This window comes from Corticium candelabrum, chromosome 1, assembly GCF_963422355.1.
Source record: "Corticium candelabrum chromosome 1, ooCorCand1.1, whole genome shotgun sequence".
Classification (NCBI taxonomy): domain Eukaryota; kingdom Metazoa; phylum Porifera; class Homoscleromorpha; order Homosclerophorida; family Plakinidae; genus Corticium; species Corticium candelabrum.
In genome coordinates, this window is record NC_085085.1 from 6,642,125 (window position 1) to 6,668,732 (window position 26,608).

The 26,608-nt window shown below is 39.5% G+C and overlaps 3 protein-coding genes across 3 annotated transcripts in view; 1 reads left to right on the forward strand and 2 right to left on the reverse strand.

The window, feature by feature from the left end:
- Positions 1-95: 95 nt before the first annotated feature.
- Positions 96-3,250, reverse strand: LOC134188194 (nephrocystin-4-like). The gene is made up of 5 exons (XM_062656423.1): positions 3,047-3,250; positions 954-1,094; positions 434-491; positions 228-342; positions 96-168 (listed from the first exon to the last, which is right to left on the reverse strand). Exons 1-5 carry the CDS (start codon positions 3,212-3,214, stop codon positions 96-98), a joined length of 555 nt encoding a protein of 184 aa, XP_062512407.1. The 5' UTR covers positions 3,215-3,250.
- A 333-nt stretch (positions 3,251-3,583) lies between these two features.
- Positions 3,584-10,774, forward strand: LOC134177741 (ras-related protein Rab-28-like). Its single transcript, XM_062644520.1, has 7 exons — positions 3,584-3,689; positions 3,772-3,868; positions 7,130-7,218; positions 7,274-7,403; positions 8,858-8,930; positions 8,996-9,104; positions 10,638-10,774. Exons 1-7 carry the CDS (start codon positions 3,606-3,608, stop codon positions 10,734-10,736), a joined length of 681 nt encoding a protein of 226 aa, XP_062500504.1. The 5' UTR covers positions 3,584-3,605; the 3' UTR covers positions 10,737-10,774.
- Positions 10,775-10,788: 14 nt separating this feature from the next.
- The window catches only part of LOC134177721 (catenin alpha-like), a 24,952-nt gene continuing 9,132 nt past the window's right edge, over positions 10,789-26,608 (reverse strand). Inside the window, exons 10-21 of the mRNA XM_062644501.1 lie at positions 26,394-26,608; positions 25,964-26,173; positions 22,690-22,793; positions 22,585-22,632; positions 19,217-19,331; positions 19,033-19,148; positions 16,334-16,503; positions 16,167-16,272; positions 15,747-15,878; positions 15,593-15,685; positions 11,247-11,273; positions 10,789-11,190 (exon numbers count right to left, since the gene is read on the reverse strand). The exon at positions 26,394-26,608 is cut by the window's right edge and continues 35 nt beyond it. Of these exons, the coding sequence (XP_062500485.1) occupies positions 11,011-11,190; positions 11,247-11,273; positions 15,593-15,685; positions 15,747-15,878; positions 16,167-16,272; positions 16,334-16,503; positions 19,033-19,148; positions 19,217-19,331; positions 22,585-22,632; positions 22,690-22,793; positions 25,964-26,173; positions 26,394-26,608 (1,516 nt within the window). The 3' untranslated portion in view covers positions 10,789-11,010. The remainder of the gene's footprint in view (positions 11,191-11,246; positions 11,274-15,592; positions 15,686-15,746; positions 15,879-16,166; positions 16,273-16,333; positions 16,504-19,032; positions 19,149-19,216; positions 19,332-22,584; positions 22,633-22,689; positions 22,794-25,963; positions 26,174-26,393) is intronic.

Consider the following 26,608-nt stretch of genomic DNA (forward strand, 5'->3'; position numbering starts at 1 on the left):
ACAAACAGTTAAATCAATGGCAGATACAACTGATGCACAAATAGACAGACAAATGGGTAAATGACTAGCAATACAAAAATGAATATATAAAACAGTCAGACAAATACACCTGAAGGAACGTTGTCAACATAGAATAGCAACCTAGGCGATCCCTGGTACACATCAAGCCTACAATACCAAACAACATAACCATACATTATAATTCTATTGGTTAGCATTTTCATTGCCTCGCTGTTTGAGATGAGGCTTTAGCTGTTGTATCTTTCAACAGATTCACATTCCCAAATGGAGCAAGATATGTCCAACCACACGACAGCTCCTTCACTGTACCATGAATTGCCACTGCAAGAATGAATACCCAATCACCAACTACAAACTATCAAATACTCTCAACTGGTACAATACGTGCACCCTTTTTGCGTTAAAATTTTACCAAGTTCCAGAACTATCATTGTACTTGGATCTGTGTTTGAAGAATGAAAATACACATTCTGAAAACAACAATAACTTTGAGTTAGATTGAGAACACAAGCAAGCTACTTTGGTTAATATATTTGGAAAATATTGAGTACCCCACACCAAATGCTCAAAATTTATTCGCTACTTTAGTGGGTGTTAAACGATTTACCAGGCTCAACTTGGAGCAAGCCTACCAACACATGGAAGATGATGCCATAAGCCAACAGTATTTGACGATCAATAAGCACGATGGCAAACAGTAATGTTTCAATGACCAACACCTTATTCTTCTGGTAGTGATAACACATAACAACACCAATTTAGTGGCTAGTAGCAAATCTCTTCTATTATCTAGCTACAAAATTGACACCACCATAAACAGAACAGAAATGAGAAGTCCTGTAGCATACAACAATACAATATTGGCTTCAGTGTAATCTCAGATATCACAACTACAGCAAAATTCAACAAAAAAACCATTGGAAACATAGTACCTGATTAATGTTAATAGAATCTTTTCGATTTGCTGTTGCTTTTCTCAGTAAGAGATGACTACTCCATGTTCTGCCAAAAAACTGTCTGCTTTTGCTGTGATAAAGGGTGGCATTTACCTTCAACTGAACGGTCTCACCAGACTACACACAAACATGGGTGAATGAAGTTCCTGACACTGCATCACATGATCGATATATTGTACAGTACATAACAAAAATCCAATATTCATAAACAGTTTACTATGTATATTGAGTTATACTACATTACCTCTGCACTGTACAACGTTTCTATTATACATATAAAGACCACCACCCTCTCTGATTATGGATATTAATGGAAAGTACAATTTCTAAACTTACTGACATCAAACCTTATCAAAGGATTATGAACAACAACATTGCGAGTCCTTGCCACAACACATGATACAGTATACTATTGTTCAGCTACTGCCTAATTTACAATAATGAATTCATGTAAAATGAAACATATCGAGCTACACAAACAAAATGTCAACTTCAGTCGAATGTGACTATGCAACAACGAGAAGCACATCGGTCTACTATTAGCTGAAACATGAATTGGTTAATAAGATTCACACATAATAACTTTTAAAGACTCCACTTTCAGTCTTGTACTCACACAATTATTGAGAAAGTCCTAACTGTAAGCCAACACGATGGCATATAAACAAAACATTACACCGCACAAACTTCTATTCAAAGTAGTGATAGTCTACAGACAATTTACACTCTCTTTATCAGCTCTTTCAAAGCATTGCTATTGTTTCCATCAACTAGACAATGTCAAGCACATGTGACTTACAGTAAACCTCAAATTTAATGACTATGGGTTTGAAAACTCTGATGTTTCAACAGAGTCGCTTATTGCACAAAGTGAAAATGCCATAGTTCTATGTGTGCTAACTTACTTTTAATTGAACAAATATATTGTTGTGCTGTACTTAATATATTCCTTCAAACATAGCAACTAGTCTCACACAATCAGACCCTTTCCCATTGATAGGTACAATAAGAAATTAGGCTATGCTGACTTGGTACCATAGATAGGTCACGTGCATTGCACACATCAAGATTCATGTACAGTCGCATTCCCCCTACTAGACATTCCTGGACAATTGTTGTCAATGAAAAAGGAAAAAACAGTTAGCAAAAGATGATTCTCTTTCCAAATGAAGAAGACACTAGAGGTGCCAGACAAAAAAATTATCAGAAACAAAACACAAAAAACAAGAGCCCTCTATGGCACATATCTGCATGCACTACCATTGCAATGTAGCTGTAAATGTGTACAGTGTAAGCATGCGCAACAACACCAAAAGTCAACGTGCAGTTAATAGGTGATAATCTACAGCTTGTAGAGCTCGTGGGCTAAATGTCAAGCAAGAAAAGCCAGTTTTGAACAGTTTGTTGATGCTTACAACTTGCAGCGATTCCTACATTTCGAGATCTGTTGATTCTTGTAGTGACAGGAAGACAAACACACAAATAAAATACCACTGTATCCTTGTGCATGTGTGCAGGGTAATTACAGAGTTGGTTAAATGTGTTAGTAATTTAATGTAAAGCACTTTGAGTTTAATTAATAACAGATTTAATGGCGCAGTTTTTGCGTCATTCTATCCTAGGTTCACTGTCTTTTTAATTAATTCTTGCCTGTAACTCAACATGAGTCAGAGATCAAAAGGATTGATCGTATTTCAGATAAATTCAGTCATCACCAGTAAGAGCCTAAGATGTTAAGCAATCAAACTTGCACAACGCAAAATTTCATTACTGTACTGTACTATCGCAGCAATGCAAAACAGTATTGTTTCCAAACAACCTATTCGAATACCATCCTAAAGTATTGCCATTGTTAGTTGATTTGTTCTACTCAAGTTATCACTGCTGTAAGTTGACCAGATCTCAAGACATACTAATTAAATCAAAAGTCCAGATGACTAGCTCTAAACAAGTCAAACGTCATCCGTAGACCTTGAGAACCTATTAACAGAATGTGGATCTCGAACGAAAACGGTGCAACATAATTCTGACAACACACCCATTAATGATTATTCGAATTCAATAGTTACCACATATTTTGGCAGAACTATTCCTTCGAGAGCCTTCAGTTGCAGACAGAATGGAACTGTTTTCTCGCTGTTAACAGGACGGCTCAGTAGACGGCCATCACCTGGCCTTTTCAGTGGAACGCACTGAAGTCCATACTGTTCGGCAAACGAAAACCATCTGTCTGACATGACGGCAGTCTCTCAAACACATCGCCCCGCCACTGCACTAAAGCTAACGCGCGCATGAATTTAGGCGTAGCCTCGAGATCCCAAACCATAGAGAACAGCTCCTAACTGAATTTTAATATCTTGTCCAACTACAGTGCATGTGCACGTTCTCCTGTCGCCTATGTGAATGTCAAACTTGTAAACATATGTACATTTCATTAGAAGATTTCCTGACATTTACAGCAGATTCCAGTCTTTCTAGAGTACAGCTAGCTCAAACTTTTAGATAAGAAAACCACGCAAAATTCAAAACTGCAACTGCAGATTTGAAATCACTGATCACACAAATGCAGCACTGGGTTTACGAGGAATGTTGTCACGGCAACTACGTAAATGGGCGGTTCCTGTTTGTATGATGGTGGATTCAGATGACGAGCGAAGCGCTACTGATCGCCAGCTGAAGATTGTGATTCTGGGAGATGGCACAGCAGGAAAGGCAAGTGTATACTATAGAGTGAGGGAGCCCCTCAGATGCCAAACAGCATGCGTTCATCTAACTCATCCTCTTGGTGTTCTAGACGTCATTGGCTACTCGCTACGCACAGTTTGAATTTAGTAGGACTTATAATCAGACGGTTGGTCTCGATTTCTTTCTGAAGAGAATTGAACTGCCAGGTATACATGTACAGTCAAACGTGTTTTAGTTTCGTAGCTTTTAACTAAAGACGAGTATTCAAATGATGAGAAACAAATTTGATTTTATTTATTTAATTAATAGTAAACAGGGGCGTGTCCTTTAGCGGGTTTCCAACTACATTAGTGTATAGTGTGACTCAATTCACTAACAGCAACAGAAACTCAAGAGTATATTGTTCAAACAACATATTAGAATAGATTTGCACTACGTCCATACTGCTAAATTTGCAATGAAACACTAAGCACTAAAACTAGAGTGTTTGTGCTAGTAACATCTACTATATGTGCAATAAGGTACTAACAAGTAACCAAAGAATCTTTGAGAAAACTAGCTGTTTGTTAGCAAAGAAAGTTACTAATGAGTTAGTGAGCTAGGCAGTGGCCACAGCTTGCTTGATGCCTCCTTCATATTTGTAAACTCTTCTCTTTGTTCTGCATCCTCACAAGCACATGACAGCAAATCTAATAAGTGCATAGCAGGTTCTGCATCGTAGCCAGTTGATTGTCGTAGTGTATGTGAAATGAAGGTTTTCAGCCAACATTGATGCAAGATGTTTCAAAAAGGTGTTTGTAAGCTTACAGCATCCTCCTGTGCATGAGAATACTAATGATGCATGCTCTATCAGTCGAATTCGTTCTTCATATTTTTGTTTTTCAAGTTCATTTTTCTTGTTATTGGCTTCAATGCTACTGTATCTGGCAGATGCTGCACTAGAGTTGAAAACTCGAACGTCGAAAAAAGTTTTTGAAATCTGTCACCCCAGAAGGCCTTTGCCGATATGTCAAGACGAGCTCCACTATCTCGGCAGTTAGTCTGCAGTGGCAGGATCCCACCTGATAGAGGTTGTAAAGTGGGTTCAATTTGAATATTGTTGCATACTTTGCTTAGGAGGTCACCCATCATGTCTCTCGATTCGTTATGACGAATGAAAGGAAAGCCTCCTGTAGGGCACAACAAAGCATGATTGACTTTATACTTTCTCCACAAGGACACTTGTTTGGTAGATATTGAGGTCTCCAGTTATAATGTATATTATTTGTATCAAATTGTCATACATAGTCGCATGCCTAAACCGCCTGGGGTGTGACCATCTAACGGCAACTCCTTATCCATTTTCCATTTTCCATTTTGCCTAAACCATGATTCAATCTATGCTACAAATTTCTATGGACAACACTTTCAAAGCCTTCATAAAACTTTTTTATTATTTAACAATGTCGAGATGGTTTAACTTTTACAGATGAAGAGTACAGTACAGTACCCTGTTAAGTACTAATTAATTGTTCTTTGCATGTGCCCTACTGCTCTTAATGTTTTTTTTTGAGTAACAATCTTTTTAAAATTTTGCTTTTAAAAATAATAGGATAACAGAAATAATATTATTTTGGTCTCAAAAATTATTGTCGGTTGTTGGGGGTTTTGGTTTTTGCCCGTGCACGCATGAATTATCATCAAAAATGGCCACTAGACGGAAGTGTGCAGCTCAAGATGCCAACTAGAAATGTGCAGAGAATTGCATCAGTTTGAAAGAATAAATAAACAAATAATTAGATCAAAAAATGACTAATATTGCACATCGAAGCCTCAAAAAAATTAGAATTCGTAAAAGAGTTGAATTCAAAACATTAGGAGCAGTAAGGTATGTATGTATGTCTATATGGTTGAGTTAATTTTGTTTATAACAATTAACAAATATGCAACTTAATTGCACTTCAGTAGTTAACATACAGTTCATTGTCATAAGTGCTCTTTTATGTAATATTGGGCGAAACTATTTTTTAAGAATTAGATAAAAAATTATGGGCTACGAGACAATCTATGCTGCATTTGTAGTAAACATTCGTACACCATCATGGTAAGGCCATTGAACCGATATTGGCTTACCATGCACTCGAATCTCTTCATAGCACTGATTATAAATATATGCGCTTACACTCACAGAAGAACGGAAACCAGCCAACAACAACCAGATATGTAGCAAAAGTATTCAAATGTGGTTGATGTTCGGGTAGCACAGCCCAAGTAGGTTCCACACACCCTGGATACCCTTTGAGATATGGTACGACCCTGGAAGAGAACAAGCTAAGAAATAATTAGCAGTGACTGTGATGGCAGGTGGGAAAAGGGCTGGTGGGCTAGGCTCTCAAAATTTATGGGTGTGATTAAATTTATGCTGTAGTTGCATTTGGACAGACCCCAAAAATTTAATCAAGGCCAATATGTGTGAGTTCTCTTGATGGTTTACAGTCGGGTGTGAGTTATCTAAGCACCAGTTATCTGAATGCCACGTCAGTTAACCGAACGAAGTGCCTTGTACACCCTCCAGATGTACATGCTGTAAACCATTATGCACATGTGCAACAGTAAGCTTTTAGGTCAACCTAGTTATGTGCATGTGCAAGGTCAAGCCGGTATATGGTTTTCTCATTATTACCTTATAGATTGCAGTCAAGTTTGGGTGTGTTATGCAATTATTGTTCAGTGTACATCATGTATTTGGTTTAAATGACTGCGCATGAGTAGCCTCGGAGGCCCAGGGAAACCTGTTGTGCACCAGGAGAGTTAATGTTGGTTTCTGGTTATCCAAAATATTCAAAGTTATAAACAGGATTAGGTCCCAAAGTGTTCGGATAACTGGCACGAGACTGTGATTGTTGAAGTGATGTTCAAAGATTGACAAGGCAAACTGGCTGAAGTAGCAAGTTTTAGACTAGAAGAGGAAACGGCTGTAAGCATAGCTCAGACACTCTTAAAAAGTTTAAATAATATTTATTAATAAGATGGATGATTAAATATTATTTATTTTAAATGTGTGGTCATAAGGAGTAGAGGTGTCGGTAGCTTGTGTCACACACACAAACACACACACACACACACACACACACACACACACACACACATACACACCACACACACACACACACACACACACACACACACACACACACACACACACACACACACACACACACACACTGCACACACACACACACACACACACACACACACACACACACACACACACACACACACACACACACACACACACACACACACACACACACACACACACACACACACACACAACACACGTGTGTACGTGCACACGTGTATCTGCAACAATACCAGTACGCTATGGTATATGTTCATAAACTGACTTCAATGTTTGGATACTTCATTTAATGGATTATTGCTGTAGTACTGCTGTTTAACTTTAAAGTGGTCTTGTCTTAACTCAGGAAACATAAACTGTGCACTGCAAGTATGGGATATTGGTGGTCAGACAATAGGTGGAAAAATGCTGCCTTCTTATATATATGGAGCAGATGTAAGCCATGAATTTCTGTCTTTGAATTGCAATGTAACTGCTTTTTCTTCTCTAGTGTGTCTTATTGGTTTATGATGTGACTAACAGTGGCAGCTTTGCTAACTTGGAGGAGTGGGTAGCAGTTGTTCGAACGACATTTGAAGGGCAGAAGAAAATGCCTTCAATTGCACTCGTTGCAAATAAAGGTATAAACTCAATAAAATGAAAAAGAAGTCTAGCAATTAACAGAATGTGGTGTGGATAGTACGTGTTAATTAAGCAATAGTATATGCCATGCTGATGTACACTGTAATAGAGCGTATTAGTACCTGCAACAGCAGACAAATGAAAGGATGCATTATTCATTAATGTCCAATGTCAATGCATGTTAATTAAAATGTGCCAAATGAATGCTCTTTCAAAATTCAAGAAATGTGAAATAGAGACCCCAGGGGTTGTTATGAGCATGCAATATGCTCATATTCCATAAGCAGACAGACGTGCTTTGAAGGTTTTTCCTGAAATGGGAGAAGTTGCCATCTTCATCTTTCTTCCAAGTTTATGCAAATCAATCATTTATGAAAATATATGAAAGAGACACACAAACAAACAGACAAAGAACTGCAATAACCTGTTCAGAAGTCATCCTGTCTGCTACAATTTGAACATATAAATCGTACTTGACTTTACCATGTAACAACCATAAACATTACCCAAAAATAGTCGCAAGTCCATGAATAAAATGCTGGATGTCTTATAATGTAAGTCATCATTGAAATTACACTTAGATAACTTGTTAACTTATGTGAAAAACATGATGAGAGTTACATAATTGAATAGCAAAAGACAGCTGTTTACACTATCGATCTCAAACATTTGCTTTGTTGTTCTTTCCATTGATGTCCTGTGACTCTTGAATATTCTGGCTACATAGTATTCTGCCTTAGAACCCCAAAAATCAATTGTTCAAAGGCCAAGATATATATATTTTTACATGTATTTTTTATATTTACCCACTAACAGTGGGCAAACAAATCACACATACTCCCACATAACATTGTCAACATTACAGATGGCTAGTCTGTCCAAAATCAGTTTAGCATTATACCGCCAAAAACTAAAAGAAAGTTGTTGCAGTAAATGCTGGATAGCTTTAGAGACCGTCGTCCCTGTAGTTAAAACAGTTCTTCTTGATATATATATATATATATATATATATATATATATATGTATGTATGTATGTATATGTATATGTATATGTTGTATGAGTTTGACTGTAGTTGTGTCGTTGCTCTTATTTCTTGCCTTTCTTCTGTTCTCTCCCTGGCGACAGAACCTGCATGTTGTAGAGTGTCCTCACGTGAGTGCATGAGCCATCGATATCTCTAAGTCAGTGGTGGTGTAACTGCTGGGATATCAGGATGGTTTTCAGAGTTGACAGACATACAGACAGACAGACAGACAGTCACTCAGAGACATGGCTGAAAACAGAAACAGGCTGCTTGCCAACACACACACACACACACACACACACACACACACACACACACACACACACACACGCACACACACACACACTTTTCTCTTAATACGATGGTCTTAAATGGTCTTGTTCTTTCGACACGGGCAACATCTTTACTAAATATTTGCTTTTCAATAGTTGATCTGGAGCACCAGAGGCAAGTGAAACCAGACAAACACAACAGGTTTGCACAAGACAATGGATTCTCAAGGTACCCATCCATTTAGTACTCCAACTACCTGTCCAGGCGTTAACATCCTATTTATTGTTTCATAGTCATTTTGTTTCTGCTAAGAACGGTGACCAAGTAGCTCAGTGCTTCAGGAGAGTAGCTGCTGATGCACTTGGAATTAAGCTCAACAAATCAGAAAGCAAACAGGAGTCGGTAAGCTGAGTTTTGATATTAATAAATTGACTGCAACAGTCAATAACTTGCCTACATACACCTATCTTAATAATATTGATTCTCTAAGGTCTAGTTAGATATGTTATGTAAATGTACGTGTATATACAGACAGGACAATAAGGCTAAGTAGAATGCCCTGTGCTTGCTGACAGCTGATTAACTCACAGTGTGCATGTGCTTCAAAGGTTATTATTTTGCACTTTGCCAGTTTAGATGTCTGTCTGTCCCATGCGTGCTGCTGACTCACCTGCCAGCTAAAGCACTTGATTTACAGCATAGATGGGCTTCAAACCAAAGGTGTTCAATTAAGTAGCCATGTACCAGACCCTGTTGTGTTGTTGTCCCGGCTCCCATATGACACAACTCCACCATTGTCGTGTCATACAGGAACTGGGCAAAACAGCACAAGAGGTTCTGGTACAACGCTACAGTTATGCAAAGAAACCTCATTTGAGAAGAAAAGCCTGAATGTGGCAATTTGATCGAGGCAATGCTTAATAGGCATGCGTACTGCCGCTTGGTCTAAAACTACTTCTTTGGTGGTAAGTTGCTTGTTTCCAAACGAAGACTCTGAACATCTTGGTCAAGACTCTAGTACTGTCAATTTCACCCAAGTGCAATAAAATTGCAAAATCATCAGGGAGGGTTTTTAACAGAGATGGTGTTAGATCTACTGCAGCTATCGAGTACCAATATCTGCAGTCTCAAAATTCCAGATAAGTCGGGAATGCAAAACATTAGATCTCATCTGGAAGTTCAAGGCTAGCTATGAAATTTGTAATATGTAACAGTGTTCCAATGTCTTACTAAAATTGTCCATTTGCTTGGTTACAATTGAATGAACCACAGTTCTTGAACAATGGTATTTTCACTTAATTAATCATAGGAGTCGTATCTTCACACTTACTTCATTTAAATCTAAACAATCTGTTTAGATCATATGCAAAGCTACAGCCTAACCAAATTTAAGCCCCAAAGTAGAACTGCTATATCCAAGTTTTGCACTGTTCTAAAACAGGAAATTAAACAGTAAAAGATTACACTATTTTCGTGAGTCTGTCCTCTCTGTCAACTGTGCAGGTCATAACAGTACCTGACAACCACAGCATGCAAGCTAGGGTTTGCAATGCAAAAGATAGGATCCATAGTTTCTCAAGTGAACATGGTCTGTAGTTTCTCAAGTGAATGTGACCATGCAACAATCAGGACTGCTAGCTGTCAAATCAAAAGCCATCAAATGTAGAGCAATTTGTTTCCTGATAGGTATCAGTTGAACTGGGTCATTAATGTAGAAACATGATAAAATAATCAGTTGATCATTACTTATCTAATCAATGTTAAAACTATCGTAGCTATAGTTCTTACCCTTATTGTTACTTATCCTTCTGTTTCTTGGTCTTGTAACAGTAGCAAGTACTCTTGGTAGCATAATTTCAAGCTTGGGCCTTGTCATTGTTGATTTTCAGGTATAATTATAAAGTGATGACCTAATTGAGGTGGCTTGTTTCCTAGACAATTGTAAGAGCTGACATCGTTCGATATCCTGATGTCCCTCCAGCTACTTTTGCACAACCACAGTCAACACGATCATCCCTTTGTGCCATCCAATAGCATCACAGCAGCTGGCTGCCTTTAATATCATCAATTGCAAGACAGGATATCATAATGTTCTAACAAACCTTTCAATTTTTTAATCACTAAGTTGAATAATGTACATAGCTACAGCAACCTAAATAGCTATGAATCAAATGGGAACCATAAAACTAAACTCTGGGGTCTTGTCCAAATTAACCAGCGCAAGTGCATAATCCTTATACCAACTGCACATGAAGCACCATAATAAAAAACTGACCACTAATTAAAAGACCTGGATATTCATCATCCATTAGAGCAACTCTTCATCACCTTCCATCACTGGCGGTGATTTTCCACGAAAGTCGTCTAGTGCTCGGACTGGAGCAAGTGTGCCATATGAAGACTGTGAATTATAGTGAGGTGGATGTGATTCGAGTCGAACTAGAGGAACTTTGCTAGGAGCCTGAAGACGCCACTGAGTTGATGTACTCTAAACAAGTATACTACCATAATTTGAACAACTGGAACTGAATCAGAATGTCTTACTTGGCCACTTCCAGCTGATTTTGATATCTGCAATAAACAAGACAAGTGTCATGCAGCTTACACTGTTTACAGTCAAGTATATTCCCTGGAATGGTTGATCTCAATTCATAAGACTGCTTTGTGTTAGTCTTGCATGATCTACAGGAAAGGCTTCCTACTAAGTTTGCATTAGTGACATCGTTACAATCAAGAGAAACTGTAACAAATCTTGACATGCCGACATGTGTATATTGTGTACAACCAGCTGGGCCACCTGGGCAGCAGTGTCACACACAAAAATGGACATATTAATTTGTTTGCAAGCTGGTCCTCCCCATCCCATCTGGATGAATGTTCTAACAAAACATTATTTTGTGCTAAGAAATCTATCAACTTCGGCTCCTGCAGTTGAGGGCAGGAGAAAGCACATGAGAAACGTAAATAGTTTGTTCCTTGATTATTGACTCATTTGTCTAATAAGGAGTTCACCATGTACACTCTAGCTAGACTCTCTATTCGGTTGCACGTCTTATTAGAAATGAGTTTCAATAAATACAGTACATACAATGGAATCGTTGAAATGCACTATGTAATTCTTCTTGAGAGACTGACTTATCGAAAATGAGACATCATTCAAAGTCTACCATGATCATATGATCAGAGACCAAATAGAATATTCCGAATTCAACAACCTTCCAATGCCCTATACAGTATAAGATTAAGCTGGCAATGTAGACCATAAAGGGGCATTTCCTTAACTACTAACCTAGATTCTTTCAGGATTTACAACTCAAGAAAATCGAACAAGTCGCCAAAGTCTGAGCCAACACACACCAGTGAAACAAGCCCGTTCTATCCCAAAGAAACCATCCACTCCAACACCCCAATACCTTCGATCGTACAGACTCGTGCAATCTAATACCAACACAAAAGAAATCATCTCTCACAATCATCCCAGAGGATCCAGACGATGTAAATTGTCCATTGGTCTCTTATGGCAACTGCTACTGAACGCCAACTTGACATCTGCCTCGTTGCTCTAGTCTATGTTAAATGTCTAGTATTTCTGATGGACTAAAAGCAGCCCAGGGAGCAACAAATTTAGGGTACTTTACCTGAATCAAACTACAGTATGTACCGAATTACCGTGCATGAAAAAGCGCATGCGCCTCTAAATGAACAACTGAAATTCGTCTGATTGAACGTTGTATCGATTAGAATTATGTTCAGACTATGAAACGTACTACTCTGTGTAGCTTATTGTCTAAACAACTGTCATAAACGCTAAGTGATCAGGTCTTTGTCAGTACCATCGGTCTTGGAGTCCCCGTCCTCATCACCATTGTCGTTATCATTGACGGCAACGGAACTGTGGTCTTTTTAGATATGGAACCCTTCTCTAGAAGCTGATGTGTACGTAACAAATAAGTTTCCTGTTGTTGACCACAATCGACGATACCACACCCTCAAAAGGACTTTGCTATAACATCTCTGTCTCTAGATTTCCAACACTCATCTACCAACTCTGCTACTTCAATATAGCTGGCCAATAAAACTCAGTCCATCGGTTGACTAGGAGAAATGTGAAGTTTCACACCCCCATCTCGCAAGGAAGGTTTTTAGTAGCAAATGCTAGACGAAGTAATTTTGATTTGTTGCCACTTTCAAAAGCTGTCCATTGTTGATAATTACAACGATCTAATCGTCTCGAGCGTCCAGTGCGTGCATACGGGTCTCAACATTGCTTTTCTCTCTCCCACAGATGATAGAGATGTCTGTGGCATTTTGCAGTTGTACATTGACCAGAAGTATATACTATAAGCAGAATGGAATGTAGATCACTAAACTAGAGCTAATAGTGTCTTCCAGTCGGCGTCTAATGCCAACATACGGGCAACTGTGAACCAGACGTGGGTTGCAGTTACATTGACACAGGGTTTCTATCGACAGGTTTCTTCTACTACTTGACCTCACATACTATTAAACGATCTCTAGCGTTAAGTTTGAACCCTTTAACCGTTTACCGCAAAATAATCGATGCATTTTTGTGTACTGATGTTCACATACTAATTATCTAGCTGGTTATTTCTGCGGTCTTACAGTAGACTATAGTGTGATTTGAGAATTGAGACAAAAGTTAATGTGAATTAAATTTATACTGCTTTCTTTTAATTTTGGTTGCCATCTACAGGTATCTGTGCCTTGTTGTTCATTGCTTTCCTGACTAACCACGTGGGATACATCGCAGTTTGGTTTGCAAGTGGCCTTCTCGCACACAGCAGTACATGTGCAACACGTTTCAAACTAGGTACTGTGCAAGTCATGGAACATGCAGTGACTGCCTGAGACTCCAAGAATAGGCCTAAATTTTTGCAAATTTTATTTGTGCGCTCTGTGATTACTTGTCAGTATTCACAGAAATATCATGATGGCAGAGATAACCAGTTGTACGGTACCTGTCAGTGCTTCACGCATTGCTTGTGCTAGTAAGCATGCATGATCAAAATTCAAACTAGTATAGAAAGTTACAATTTTTAGTGTACCTATATGAAAACATGTGCACGAAGAATCTACATTCAGTCATTCAGAAAGCTGCCAACAGACTGCACTGTAGAATGTTGTTGTCACAGCTCACGTCTCGATCCTATATATCATGCCTCGAGTCAGAGACATTTCTGACTTCTACAATTTTAGTTAAATTTATGCAAGGTATGGACAAACATCATTGTGAGTTTAGTTTGGAATGCATGGGTATTGCTAGCAACTTTCTAGTGTGAATGTGAACATTACGCTGGTACAAATGAACATGGCAGTTTTGATTTCAGATTTGCAGTAGATATGTTCTTCGTAACGTGCACTGCTTATTGCATCACTGCAAGTAGGTCACTAAGGACGTAGAGGCGACCAGCGACTTGTGCTTTCGAAGAGCCTCCTGTGAAGAAAGCACGTGCTAGTCGATGTATGTGTAATTCAACCAGTACCTAGACTCTAGAAGGCCATGCATATCCACCTGGTCATGATCGAACTGATGGAGTTTACATGGTACCTGGTCGATGTTTCTGAACTCTGCCAACATAAACTTAGAGGAGATACACAATTCAGTATGTATTCAGTGGACGAGCCAGAAGGAAATTACCACGGATATCATATCTGCTACCAAACGTGCATACATATACCTGGGTCAATCTAAAGTATTGCATCCACTTTGTGCTTGTGTGTGTAATTAGAACGACAGCTTTCATGGTACTACAGGTAGTAACAAATTTCACGAGTAACAAAGTCGGTCACTGTGCAAGTGAGAAGTGCAATCTTGTCGTCTCCTCTGATTTCAACAGCCTTGTGCACCGTTTCTCCAGGTTCCTTAGTATTCTTACTGTAGGACAATTTCTCAAAATTTTCGTACGATCTTTTCATATCCTTTTTGCTCTGCGGTCCTCTGTCACAAAAGAGACACCTACCAGTGAATCCCTTTGCCGCATTACTGGATGTACTTCTCGAAGTCCTTGATGACATGACAGCAGTCCTGGCAGCAACAACAGGTGTTACAGTATAGCAGCGTCAGCATCTTTGATGCAGTAACTAGAGCTAAGAAATCAACCTCAGCTGTAGCGGAGGACTTGGATAGACATGCAATTCCTTTCAGAAACTTGGCAACTGTAAATGTTGACACGATTGCAGCACGGCTCAATGCACCAGTGACCTGTCACTGTTATGAACTAGCTTGCACATACCTTTCATTGCAGCAAATTGTGTGGTAATAGAGCGACAGAAGAAGCAACAATAAGGTTTGACTTCGATTCAGAGGAGTACTAAAAATATTTTTATTATTGTTACCCTGCATGCATGCGGTACCGTCAAACTAGAGACTTAGCCATGGTCTCTATGCCACGCTAAGCATCCGTTACCCTGCATCCATACACTATGCCCATGTAGCACGCTAGACCATATAGATTAACAGTACTGGCACGTTCCGTTTATAAGAATACAATTGCCTTACTTCGACTTATACGTCCTTCTGTTTGCTTTCTTACATACAGAACTTAGTTATTATTTCAACAACGGACAAATTTCGTGAGTGGCAACATTTTGAATTTTGTTAGTGACTATTTTGAATACCATTTACCATCAAAAAACCTTCCTTGCAAGATGGGGGCAATGAAAGTTGAGTTCTAGGCGTCTCTTAGACTTTGGTCGATGAACTATCATAAACAAGCGCATCCACTACTACCCCAAATTATAGGTGCACTGGTTCATAACACTCATATATATATAGGTGCAGTATACAGTAGTCACACTTATAACAAAGTGAACGTAACTCATTAAAATAGCACAAGCAGCCACAAAAAGTAATGAACATGAATGTTTACCTTAGCCCAAGCAACATATGCTGATTTCACGGTTGCTACAACAGCATTCATTAAGTTCTTGGCAGTTGTTATAAGAGTGATAGCATTCTCAGACTGCAAGACAAAGGCAGAAGTCACTCTTACATTAGCATCATTTTGAACAACAATTACTGACAGCTTGGGAAGAGTCTCCAGTAAGAGTTGCAATGTCTTCTTTCACCTTGCTGGTGATGTTGATTTGATGGGAGTAGAAGTTGATTCTCTCAAGGCTGGCCAGCAGCTCATTCTTTGATTGCATGTCTGGGCACTATGTAAACACATTGCATCAATCAATAAGGCAACAAACAACACTTAGAAAACCATGTAAAGTATGCACAGAAGTGGTTGAAGATTAGGATAATACAGTCTGGAGTAGTGTAACCCAACACACACACACACACACACACACACACACACACACACACACACACACACACACACACACACACACACACACACACAAGTAAATTCCATTTCACTAGATGGAGATGTACATAATGTGATACATGTACTGCATCAGGCACATGCAGACTGTGATACTCGGTAATTCCTTCACCTGATCAGCAATAGAAGACACTAAACTGTCACATGCACTGGCTGTATCAGCAATTTCTTTGGCCGTTGCAATAAGCTCCATCGTGCTCTTTAATGGACCAGCTCCTCTACCATAATGTTAATAAGCCACCATCAACCAGTATATCAAGTGAAAAGATACCAAAAGACCTTGTAAAATCTGACATTTCAACAAGCATCATGCCCATGTCTTTGGCCAACACAATGAGTTCATTCGTGTTGTCATTCCATTTTTCCACTTCAGTCTCCAACTGCTGCTTCTCCTCCTTTAAAGCTTGGATTTCCTGTCTTTGTTCGAGAGGCAAGTGAGTTAGTTCACCCTAGAAAAGGAAAAAATAACTGTCAGCACAGTTCTAGCTGTTTGTGTGTAACAGTCAGTAACAAATACAACTAGTATAATTGTGGACTAAGAACATGTTGTTTTCAAGGTAAGAACATTTGTGGTTACACTTGTCACAGCTAACCAGTGCACATAGCATGCCACCATAGCTGATTTCCAGAACCATTATTTGTCTCTCTTAAAGACAGAACTGCCTATACTCTTTGCAGACCATACATCTACTTTGAGTAGACTTATCAAAAAATCTACAATGACTCCGTTTTTTCAGAATTAAATATCAGACACAGCAAATTCTGTAAAGCCGATGACTGGGGCACATTTCTTTATTCTCTTTCACCTCTTCCAGCAACCTAAAAGAGTTTGTGCCTGTGTTTCTTATTTGTTTACAAAAGTGTCAGAGAAGTGCATGGTCAAAGGTGTCAGACGATTCTTCCACCTCTTCCATGAGGGAGTAGAAGAGCTGGAAGAGAAGAAGACTGAAAAGCCTCTGCTGCGTTTCTTTTTTCTTCAGTAGGGGATCATCATACCCTCCATACTTGTGGAAGTCAGAGACATCATTTAGGTCAGAGAGCAAAAATAGCAATTTTTCTACATCATTTGCAAGATCTTCCAATGATTTCTTTCTTTCTACCTGTTTTACTCTTCCTCTCTTCTGACAGCTTCGCTGAAAGAGGTGGAAGGGTCTTTCAGAAGAGGCGGAATAGAATAAAGAAATGTACCCATTACAGTCACCAAATATGAAATGTATGTGGCACACCCACTGGCACAGAGTGAAACTGGAGTCATATAAATAAGGAAGTGGAGCTGATAACCTCGTGTAGCCAGATTCTTTCCTTTCCGCCGCGTCATACTTCTGGGCGATAAAGGGTCTGGTGAACAGCCTTTGAAGTCGCAGTGTAGCCGCATAGCCAAAAATCAGCTAACTAAATACCGGATTTGGTTTTAAATGCTTCACTAAAGACCAGATTGGTATGCATGCGATGCAATCCTATCTGTTATCTTCTCTTGGTTTGTAGAGAACAACTTAAAAACTACAGTTAGAGTCTTTGCTGTTTGTGAAATGTGCATGTCTACAGCAACCAACACGATTGTGGGAATGTTGCCAACAACACTGACAGGCTTCGATCTAGTACAGTCATAATCGATGTTGTGACACGAGCGCACATGCAATGTGTAGCTATATGTCAGACGTCGATTGATCATAACTACCAAAGCGGCCTTCAAGCCTGTTGATGTCAATGTTCCCGCAATCGCGTTGGTTGTTGTAGACATACATTTGTCAGCAGATTTGACAAACAGCAAAGACTCTAACAGTAGTCTTTGAGTTGTTCTCTACGAAACAAAAGAAGATAACCTAGATAGGATTGCACTGCGTGCAGACCAATCTGGTCATTAGTAAAGTGTTAAGAACTGCTTGAAGACCAATCTGGTCTTTAGTAAAACATTTAAAAAACCAAATCTGGTATTTAGTTAGCCGATTTTTGGCTAAACGGCAACACAGCAACTTCAAAGGAAGTTTACCAGACCCTTTTTCGCCCGGAAGTATGACATGGCGGAAAGAGTCTGGCTATGCAAGACTACCTAAGACTACGACTGAACCTAACAAAAGCCTGGAGTGATGCACAAAAATGAGATGACAGATATAAGAACTTACAAAAAGTTACTGATGCCATCAATTTCTTTAATTAAGCTTATAACATCAAATTCAACATCACAGGTCCCATATTTTGGTTTTATGCCCTTTTGAAATCTTAACTGAAAGACTTCATCTATGATTCTATTGAATTTAATGGCTATCCACAATACCACATACAGCACGATGTCACATACCCAAACATTTTGAGACCCTGGACTGTTCATAACTTTGAACATTCATTGCAACTGACTTCAACTCACAGACGTTCGCACCAAACTGTCTGTACAGACTGAAAATCAACTGCCCCAATATATCTATTATACAGGTGTACAGGGCCTACTCATTAATTAAAAGATAAAAACTGAAAGCAATTGCATAAATTCCTTTCTATTGCACTTCTACATGACTGAAAGCCAAGGACATGAACAGACGAGCAGACAAAAACATTCAGCAGACCATGTTGTGCATGCTCATAAACTGATTTTGCACACAGAGTTAAGGTGAATAAGAGACAGCCCTAATTCAATTAAATGACATGTTTGGTTACCTGGCGTGTTCAGTTGAGTGACATCATACTGTACATCTATTGTGTTGACAGTTACAAGCTCAAACTGACCCAGTTACATACATCATTTCATTTTAAGTCACACATAAAAACACTTCCACATCCATCATCGTGTGTGTGTGTGTGTGTGTGTGTGTGTGTGTGTGTGTGTGTGTGCGTGTGTGTGTGTGTGTGTGCACGCGCGCATGTGTGTGGAGGGAAGGGGAAACAACATTGCACCACTCATTCCCCTGAATGACTTACTGACTTTAGTTTTCCAAGCATTACAAACTATCTACAATTTCAAACACTTAGCTCAATCATCAAACCTGGTTCAGTTCTCTTTCAGCTTCCCGGACAAATGCTCGACTCTGTCGCCGGAATAATGATCTCCCAGCTTTAGTAGGCTTTCTTACAGTTACTGCATCCCCTCTTTCAGTCTTCACTACTCAACAGAACAGATAATCCACACTCTACTACCAACCTTCCTGTACAAACATGCAACTGCTTTACATTCCACTTCTGCCTCTCGTGTGTCATCCAACATATGTGGTGGTGGTGGAGGAAAGTCGGGTTCAATATTTTCAGCAGCAATATCAGCATCAGGATCATTAGCAACAGCATCACCCTAGCAGCAAACCAGCTACTACAAATATGTAACAAGCTATCTAAGGGGTAGGGTGGTATGAATGTAGGATAGGTTGTTGTATTGGTCTTTTTGTGTATGTCATATAGTTTTACGAGTAGAGTGTGTATATATGTGTGCTTGCGTATGATCCCCAAGTGGAAATTGCAATATATGTGCGAAAACAATAAATTCATTTCCATAAATCCACAGTATATTATTCTTCTATAGAATGCTGATACAAATAAACAGCAAAAATACTTGTGCAGTGTAATTCTAACAACATCAGTAATAGCTAACATATACATCTCTGGAAAAAATTATAAGACCACCCTTCAAATTTTGGGTTTAGGGTTACAAATGTACCACATTTTGTTGATACCAGGGCTATCACTGTCATTTATAACAGTTTGGTTCATATACTAAGATGCTGTAAGACATGCCTGTTTATATGCTTATATTAATCTGAAAATGTATCAACCAAAAATCTACCAAATTACATGACAATTTGTTAGAAGAAGATTTACTAAATAAATAAACATACAATAAGCAGTAAATAACAATAACCAACATTAACAGCAATATGCAACTACAAAAGTACGAAAAACACTCAATATTTTGTGGCAAAGCCCCTGTTTTTAATCACAGCCCGAATTCGACTTGGGATGCTTTCCACCAGCCTCTCACATTCATCTTGAGTGATCGTTTCCCACTCCAGGCGTAGAAAATCAAACAACTCTGCTTTGTTTGAAGGTTTGTGATTCTCCATTTTGCGTTTCATGGTATTCCACAGGTTTTCTATTGGGTTAATATCTGGAGATTGAGCTGGCCAAGTCAGGATCCTGATGTTCTTTTCTTCCATCCATGACTTTACAGACTTTGCTGTGTGGCATGGCGCATTGTCTTGTTGAAATATCCAGTCATCAGAGTTGGGGTATAACATCTGAGCTGATGGAAGTAGGTCTTCTTCGAGAACAACCCTGTACTTGGCTTGGTTCATGCGTCCTTCGCAGAGTCGGACTTTGCCAGTTCCTGACTTACTAAAACAACCCCATATCATCACCGATCCTCCGCCGTGTTTCACAGTTGGGGCAAGGCATTCTGGTCTATACGCTTCTCCTGACCTTCTACGAACCATCAAACGCCCTGGAGTGGGACAAAGCTGGAAATTGGATTCGTCAGAAAAGATTACTTTGCTCCAGTCATCAACAGTCCAATCCTTGTGGTCTTTTGCAAACTTGAGTCTTTGCTTTCTTTGTCTTTCATTAATGAACGGCTTCTTTCTTGCTCTGTGGGACTTCAGTCCTACTTGAAGGAGTCTGTTGCGAACAGTTCTGGCTGAACAGTTGACATTGCACCCAGATTTCCACTCTTTTTGGAGGTCACTTGAAGTCAGTCGTCTATTAGAGAGAGACTTTCGGATGAGGTAGCGGTCTTCCCTGGCACTAGAGAGACGTTTTCTGCCACGGCCTGGTTGCACTTCAGTTGCTCCAGTTGTTTTCTTTTTCTCCTTTGTCTGGTGAACAGCAGTTTTGGAAATCTTGAGTCTGGAAGCAACTTGTCGCTCGCTGTAGCCTTCCTTCAGCAGTACCAGGATAGCTGTCTTCGTTTTACAACTCAATTGCTTCTTCTTCGGCATGGTAGTATTAGTTAAAAATAGCATTTAACGTTACTCCATATATAGTACAGAAATGAAACTTAAATTGTGGGTTTTGCATAGCATGTAGTTATACTTAGTAAAACAATTTCAGACCAGGTAATGTCTCTGTAACTTCTTTTGCTAAAACGCTATTTTTATTGTTTTGTCTGCATTTCATTATCAAAAATGTAATGGTTAAATATTATAGATAATCATTATTGCTCAATCTGATTTGTCAAACCACTTACGTAGTCAAAATGCATCTGGTCTTATAATTTTTTCCAGAGATGTAGTTTGTATCAGATGTGGTACACATGTAGACAAACCACATCTATATCCTTGCAAGGTTGCTTATACTTATTAGTATTGGTATCCATGAGATCACATGCAATCATCTTTGCATTGCACACCAACTAAACTTGCCTGGCAATATTCAGTATGTTCATGTTCAATGGCAAGAAAAACTACACTTCCATTAGTACTATCACTGAACCCACAGGAAGCCCTCCTTACAAGCTACACAGCACAAGAAAACAAGAACGAAGGCAGCTACAGGACGCTGAGACAATTAGAGAGACATTTTCTAAAACAAATCACTATAACTCACAAATATTTTCGAGACGTAACCGAAAGTGATGCAGTCTTTACATCGATATGCATCACTTGATCCGCAGACTAAACTTACACAAGTTTACACCCGTAACTGTGCTACAGTACTTCCAACAAATAACAAAAAACGCAGACAAGAGGCCTCTTAGCACAATAATGTATGAGACAGTCTCCTCTGCATGCAAGCCTCAAAACACATGTGCATCTGTAGAATAGTAACAGTCTCTGCAGAGAATATACTCAACCATGCTTTTGCACACTTAAAACATAAAATCCTTGCATTTACTTTGGCATGTGCCTACCACTGATTATTAATTACGGTCAGCTGTTCATCAATGTGTATCATCAACACGTTCACAGCACAACTGTGGGAAAAGCCTTCTGCATGTCATGAATACAGCATGTAACTGTCTTGAAATATTACTGCAAAATGTCAAGCATCAGTAGACAAGCATCCCAAAATGACATCATGATGCTTGGTATCATATTAATCAAAGTTGCAAACTAATTCAAATGCCTTAAACCTGTCTACCTATCTAATTATGTTCTGTACCCATAAAGTATACTACAAGCCGAAATCATGCTAAAAATGGTAAATATAACGTTGCACTATACAATTAACAAGAAGAGTCCAGATCTAGAGTTAGCTGAAAGACTGCTACCCACACAAGGGAAGTCATTAGCAACAGAGATTCCACTTGGATCACATCAACACAAAGCACGAAGAAAAAATAGTCGTTAGCATCTAGCCTATACGGACACCAAAATTATCAAGTGCTGCATGAGTCAGTCAGTCAAAAACATGCACTTTACTTCTCTTCTCAGTCATGCAACATGCAGCTCCACAGTGTAAACATAAGAATGGGTCAGTGTAGTTAGCATGGCTCACTACACTGTATGCCAGCAACACCAAGTACAAAAGAAACACTATATAGGTAGAAGTACAATGCAAACAGACATTTTTCCATGCAACAATCTTAAACAATCAATCATTCAGTATGTACTCACTCTGACAGATTGTACAATGTCTTTGACTCGTCTGACGCCATTACCAACCTGTTGCAATAACTTTGTTATTCAATACTAATTTAGTAATCATGCAATAATTGCTACCGCAGATGCCACTTCAAAAAACTCTTGTTCACTAACTAGAGCTGCAGAATTTTCATTCAGCTGGTCCAGCACACTGTCAATAAACGATGCAAAAGGTGGAACATCTAATCACAACAAAGCCTGCAAATCAAGTTGCATCGTACAAAGCAAATTATAACGAGCTGATTAGTAAATAATCAAACAGCTTTATTAGCCAGACACTGTACACTTTGTAGGAACATCAATTAATCAATCATTAAACTATAATGTACCCAACAAAGTATGGTAAGGTCAAATACAAACTCAGTTGCAAAGATAACAGACTCTGCACATATTCATATCACACAACAATAGACACTATATGCACTAATATAACAATAAATGAAAGCGCCAGGGTGCAGATGCCTTGGTGCACAATCAACTGGTCATGACTTTTATTGGGTTGTGTATGTGCACGAAGAAATCACCTATAACTCAAGAATGAAGCTTTATCTTGCAAACCCACCACTAAGTCCAAGAAAACACCACTTCTTACTCGCAGAAGCCCTTTTTTGTTGTTAAAATCCATCATGCAGTAGATACAGAGGTAACAGACAGACACATATGAGCAGACTGCTGTATACCTCTGCTGCTCATGCACACCAGGGCATAATAAATAAATAATACAATGCAACTACTGTACTTCCGCGCATTTATCTGCATGCTGGTACAAGTGGGGATTACCAGAAACTTGCTTGTCGGACTCTGGTAACAATATAGCACGAGGGAGTGCCGATAATGGCGAGGGAGCAACTACACGTGTGTGGTAATTCTACTGCACATACGTCATAATTCGATTCGTTGACCTAGAGAATGCAGCTTACCCTCGAAGCCAGCTAGAAAAGAGACAAGTTGAACAGTCAGAAGGTATCGAGAATGGATCTTCGCAGTGTGGCAAAAGATCATACACAATCGAAAAAGCTAGCGGTACTATGCAAGTACAACGGGCTCGGTGGAAACAAAACGAAAGTCGCCAGAGAATGTGGAGTGTCTTGTCAGTGCATACATGATTAGGTTTGAACAAGCAGAAGAACACACAGGGTTGACAGATAAGGAAGAGAGGAAGACGATGAAGAAGAGGAGGATGAAGACAGAGAAATCAAACATTATAGGGTTGATTATATACTACATCTAGATGAAAAGTATACATCTTTAGTGTTATTAATTTTAGTGCAATCAATATCTAAGAACAGATGCAGCATAGATTTATGGGTCCAGTCTATAGGGAGGTTGGTCAAATCACCTCTCTTTCTCCGGCATGCTCCGGGGTATACCGGCACCCTGGTAATCCCCGACTTAAACCGCCATACAGCTAAATGTGCGGAAATACGGTGTATCTCGTAGGTCCAGATACATGGCAGACAAATATCAAAGATAATCACTACTACGGCCACACCAAAAAGTTCATGTTTTGGATCGGCGACCGACCCAATTTTCAAGGATTGCAAATATTTTTTTATTATCGGGTTGCCTTACCATACTATGTTTGAGCACTGCTATGACAGATGGAATAGAATTTCAAGCAATCCAAAGACATGAACAGGTTCAAATATAGGTTCTCACATGGCCACAAGGGTGATATCGGATTTATCAGATAGACACGCGAGCTACGAGATAATTCCTGAGGCGAAGTCGAGGGAGTTATCAAGTAGACTTGAGGGTGGAGACTCTGATAAATCCGATATTACCTGAGTGATATGTGATAACCGATTTATATCCCGTTTCGATTTGTCAGTTCAAGTTCACTGCCATTTGAAGCAACACACCTGGTAGTACTGTGCTGAAATAAACAGTGACGACGACTTCGATTTCCCTCCAAATCTTCCAAGTTGAAATCACAAAAAAGTGAGTGAAATATCAATGCTGACAAACAAACCCGTCAAGTCTGGCCTACTTGAAGAAAAGCCTAGCCGTTTTGCTGCGCCAATCAACAAAGACCAGTTGGTGATTGCTGAGGAGGTGTTCGTCCCTAGCAACACCAATCGGTCGAACAAGTGGGCAAAGAGACTGTTCAGCAAGTCGATGGGAGAACGAAATAGACAGTGCTCTCAAGATGTTGGGAGGTTAGACATCCTGGAAACGGGAACGAACAACAAAACTAAAAGAATGGATTTCAAAATTTCTTGTTGAAGTGCAATCTACAAACGGGGAAGACTACACCCCATTGACGCTTCATGGACTTCTCTGTGGCCTACAAAGAATTGTGCGGCAAGGCGCCCTGTCAATTTTTTTAAAAAGAAAAACTTTAGACTATTCGAAACGTTTGTGACAACTGTTGTCGAGGAAGTGTAGACTCCAATAGGCAACATACGGAAGAACAGCTTTGGACAAACGGTGTCATCGAAGCAAGCAATCCTCTCGCTCTTCTACGTGTCGTTTTTTACCTCAATGGCAAAAATTTCTGTTTGTGGAGAGGATTGGAACACCGATTGCTGATGAGAGATCAGCTGATACGCGATCCCGCTGATATCCTGAAACCTGTCAAATCTTACACTTACGTTGAGCATCACAGCTGTTCGAACCACAGTTTTTGACACGTGTCTCGAACACCACAGAAACAACTTTCCAACAGCCTGCAAAGGAGGAAGAGGCTGCATTGGCTAAAGGAGTCTGTAGAGCTTACCTGTAGCTCGATCTCCATTGACGACTGAAGGTAGCCCTCTTCACGACAAAGTGTTTGTGTAAGCAGCAATCCGCTGCAGCAACCATGTTGAGTTTGCTTACTATGCTTGTCGTCTACTGCCTCTGGTTTGTTGACATTGAGGTAGTCCAGATGCAGCACCTAGCCAGGAACAGCTGAAGAAGTACAAAGTTGTCCTTTTAGTGTGTGTTACTGCACTTGCAAGCCAGCTGCTGTGTGACAGCCCCTGAAGTGAACTCTAATCTGACTCTGTTGTTGCGGCATCACAGCTTTTCAGTCTCGGAACTCACTCTAGTTTTACTATGGCACGTTTTACTGGTAGAAACCAGTCGTTTTAACATGCTTTACTTAGAAAAAATATTTTATGGGGAAATTTTTACATGTGTAATGTTGGCATTGTTGCAAACATTGTCCTATAGCTCTATCGGCATAATAATCACACCCATTACTTACACATTCCATACATAACACTTCACCATTGAGGTGCAATCAAATCATGGCTATGCTTTGGTACAACTTAACAACCTTCATGTCATTCCAAGACCAACAACTACTACAAAACTGGCAGGTGATGAGTTGACTGAATATTATCCTAGCACAATTCAACCTGCTCACCTGACTCTTGGAGGTCTGATATGGCTTGCTGAACATTGCTTGTATATTGGCTGTACTTAGGATCAGTATACAGTTGCATTTCAGCCACCACAACTTCACATATACGAGCAATCCTGCCTTGTACACTGGACAAAGCCTGTTCCAAACTATTAACATCTGCATCATGTATTGCAACCATACACTTCCTTAAATCCTCAAGGACGTGAATGTCTAAATAACAATGCAAATTCAGTCATTTAGACATATAATGTCAATCGCTACTACAAACCTCTACTAAAACAACCATGTCCATGCATGCCCAGTAATACATCGACACAGGGGACACATGCAGGCAAGCAGGCATGCATGCACACATGCAGGCAGGCACGCACACGTGCACACGCACATCCACGTGTACATTCACATACAACATTTGAAACTAAATCATTACCTGAAACTGCTAAAAAGTCGTCAATGTCCACAATGTTATCAACAGCATATTTCACTAGTTTGACCTGGTCCAACCATCGCTCTTCATAGGCTTCCAGATTATCCCTCACAACTTTGCTGGTTGACTGTAACATCACTGTTTGAGCTGCGTTTAAAACTTCTGGGTGAAGTACTCGTAACTCGTTAGATGATAGTTTAACCATCTTCACGTGCTCA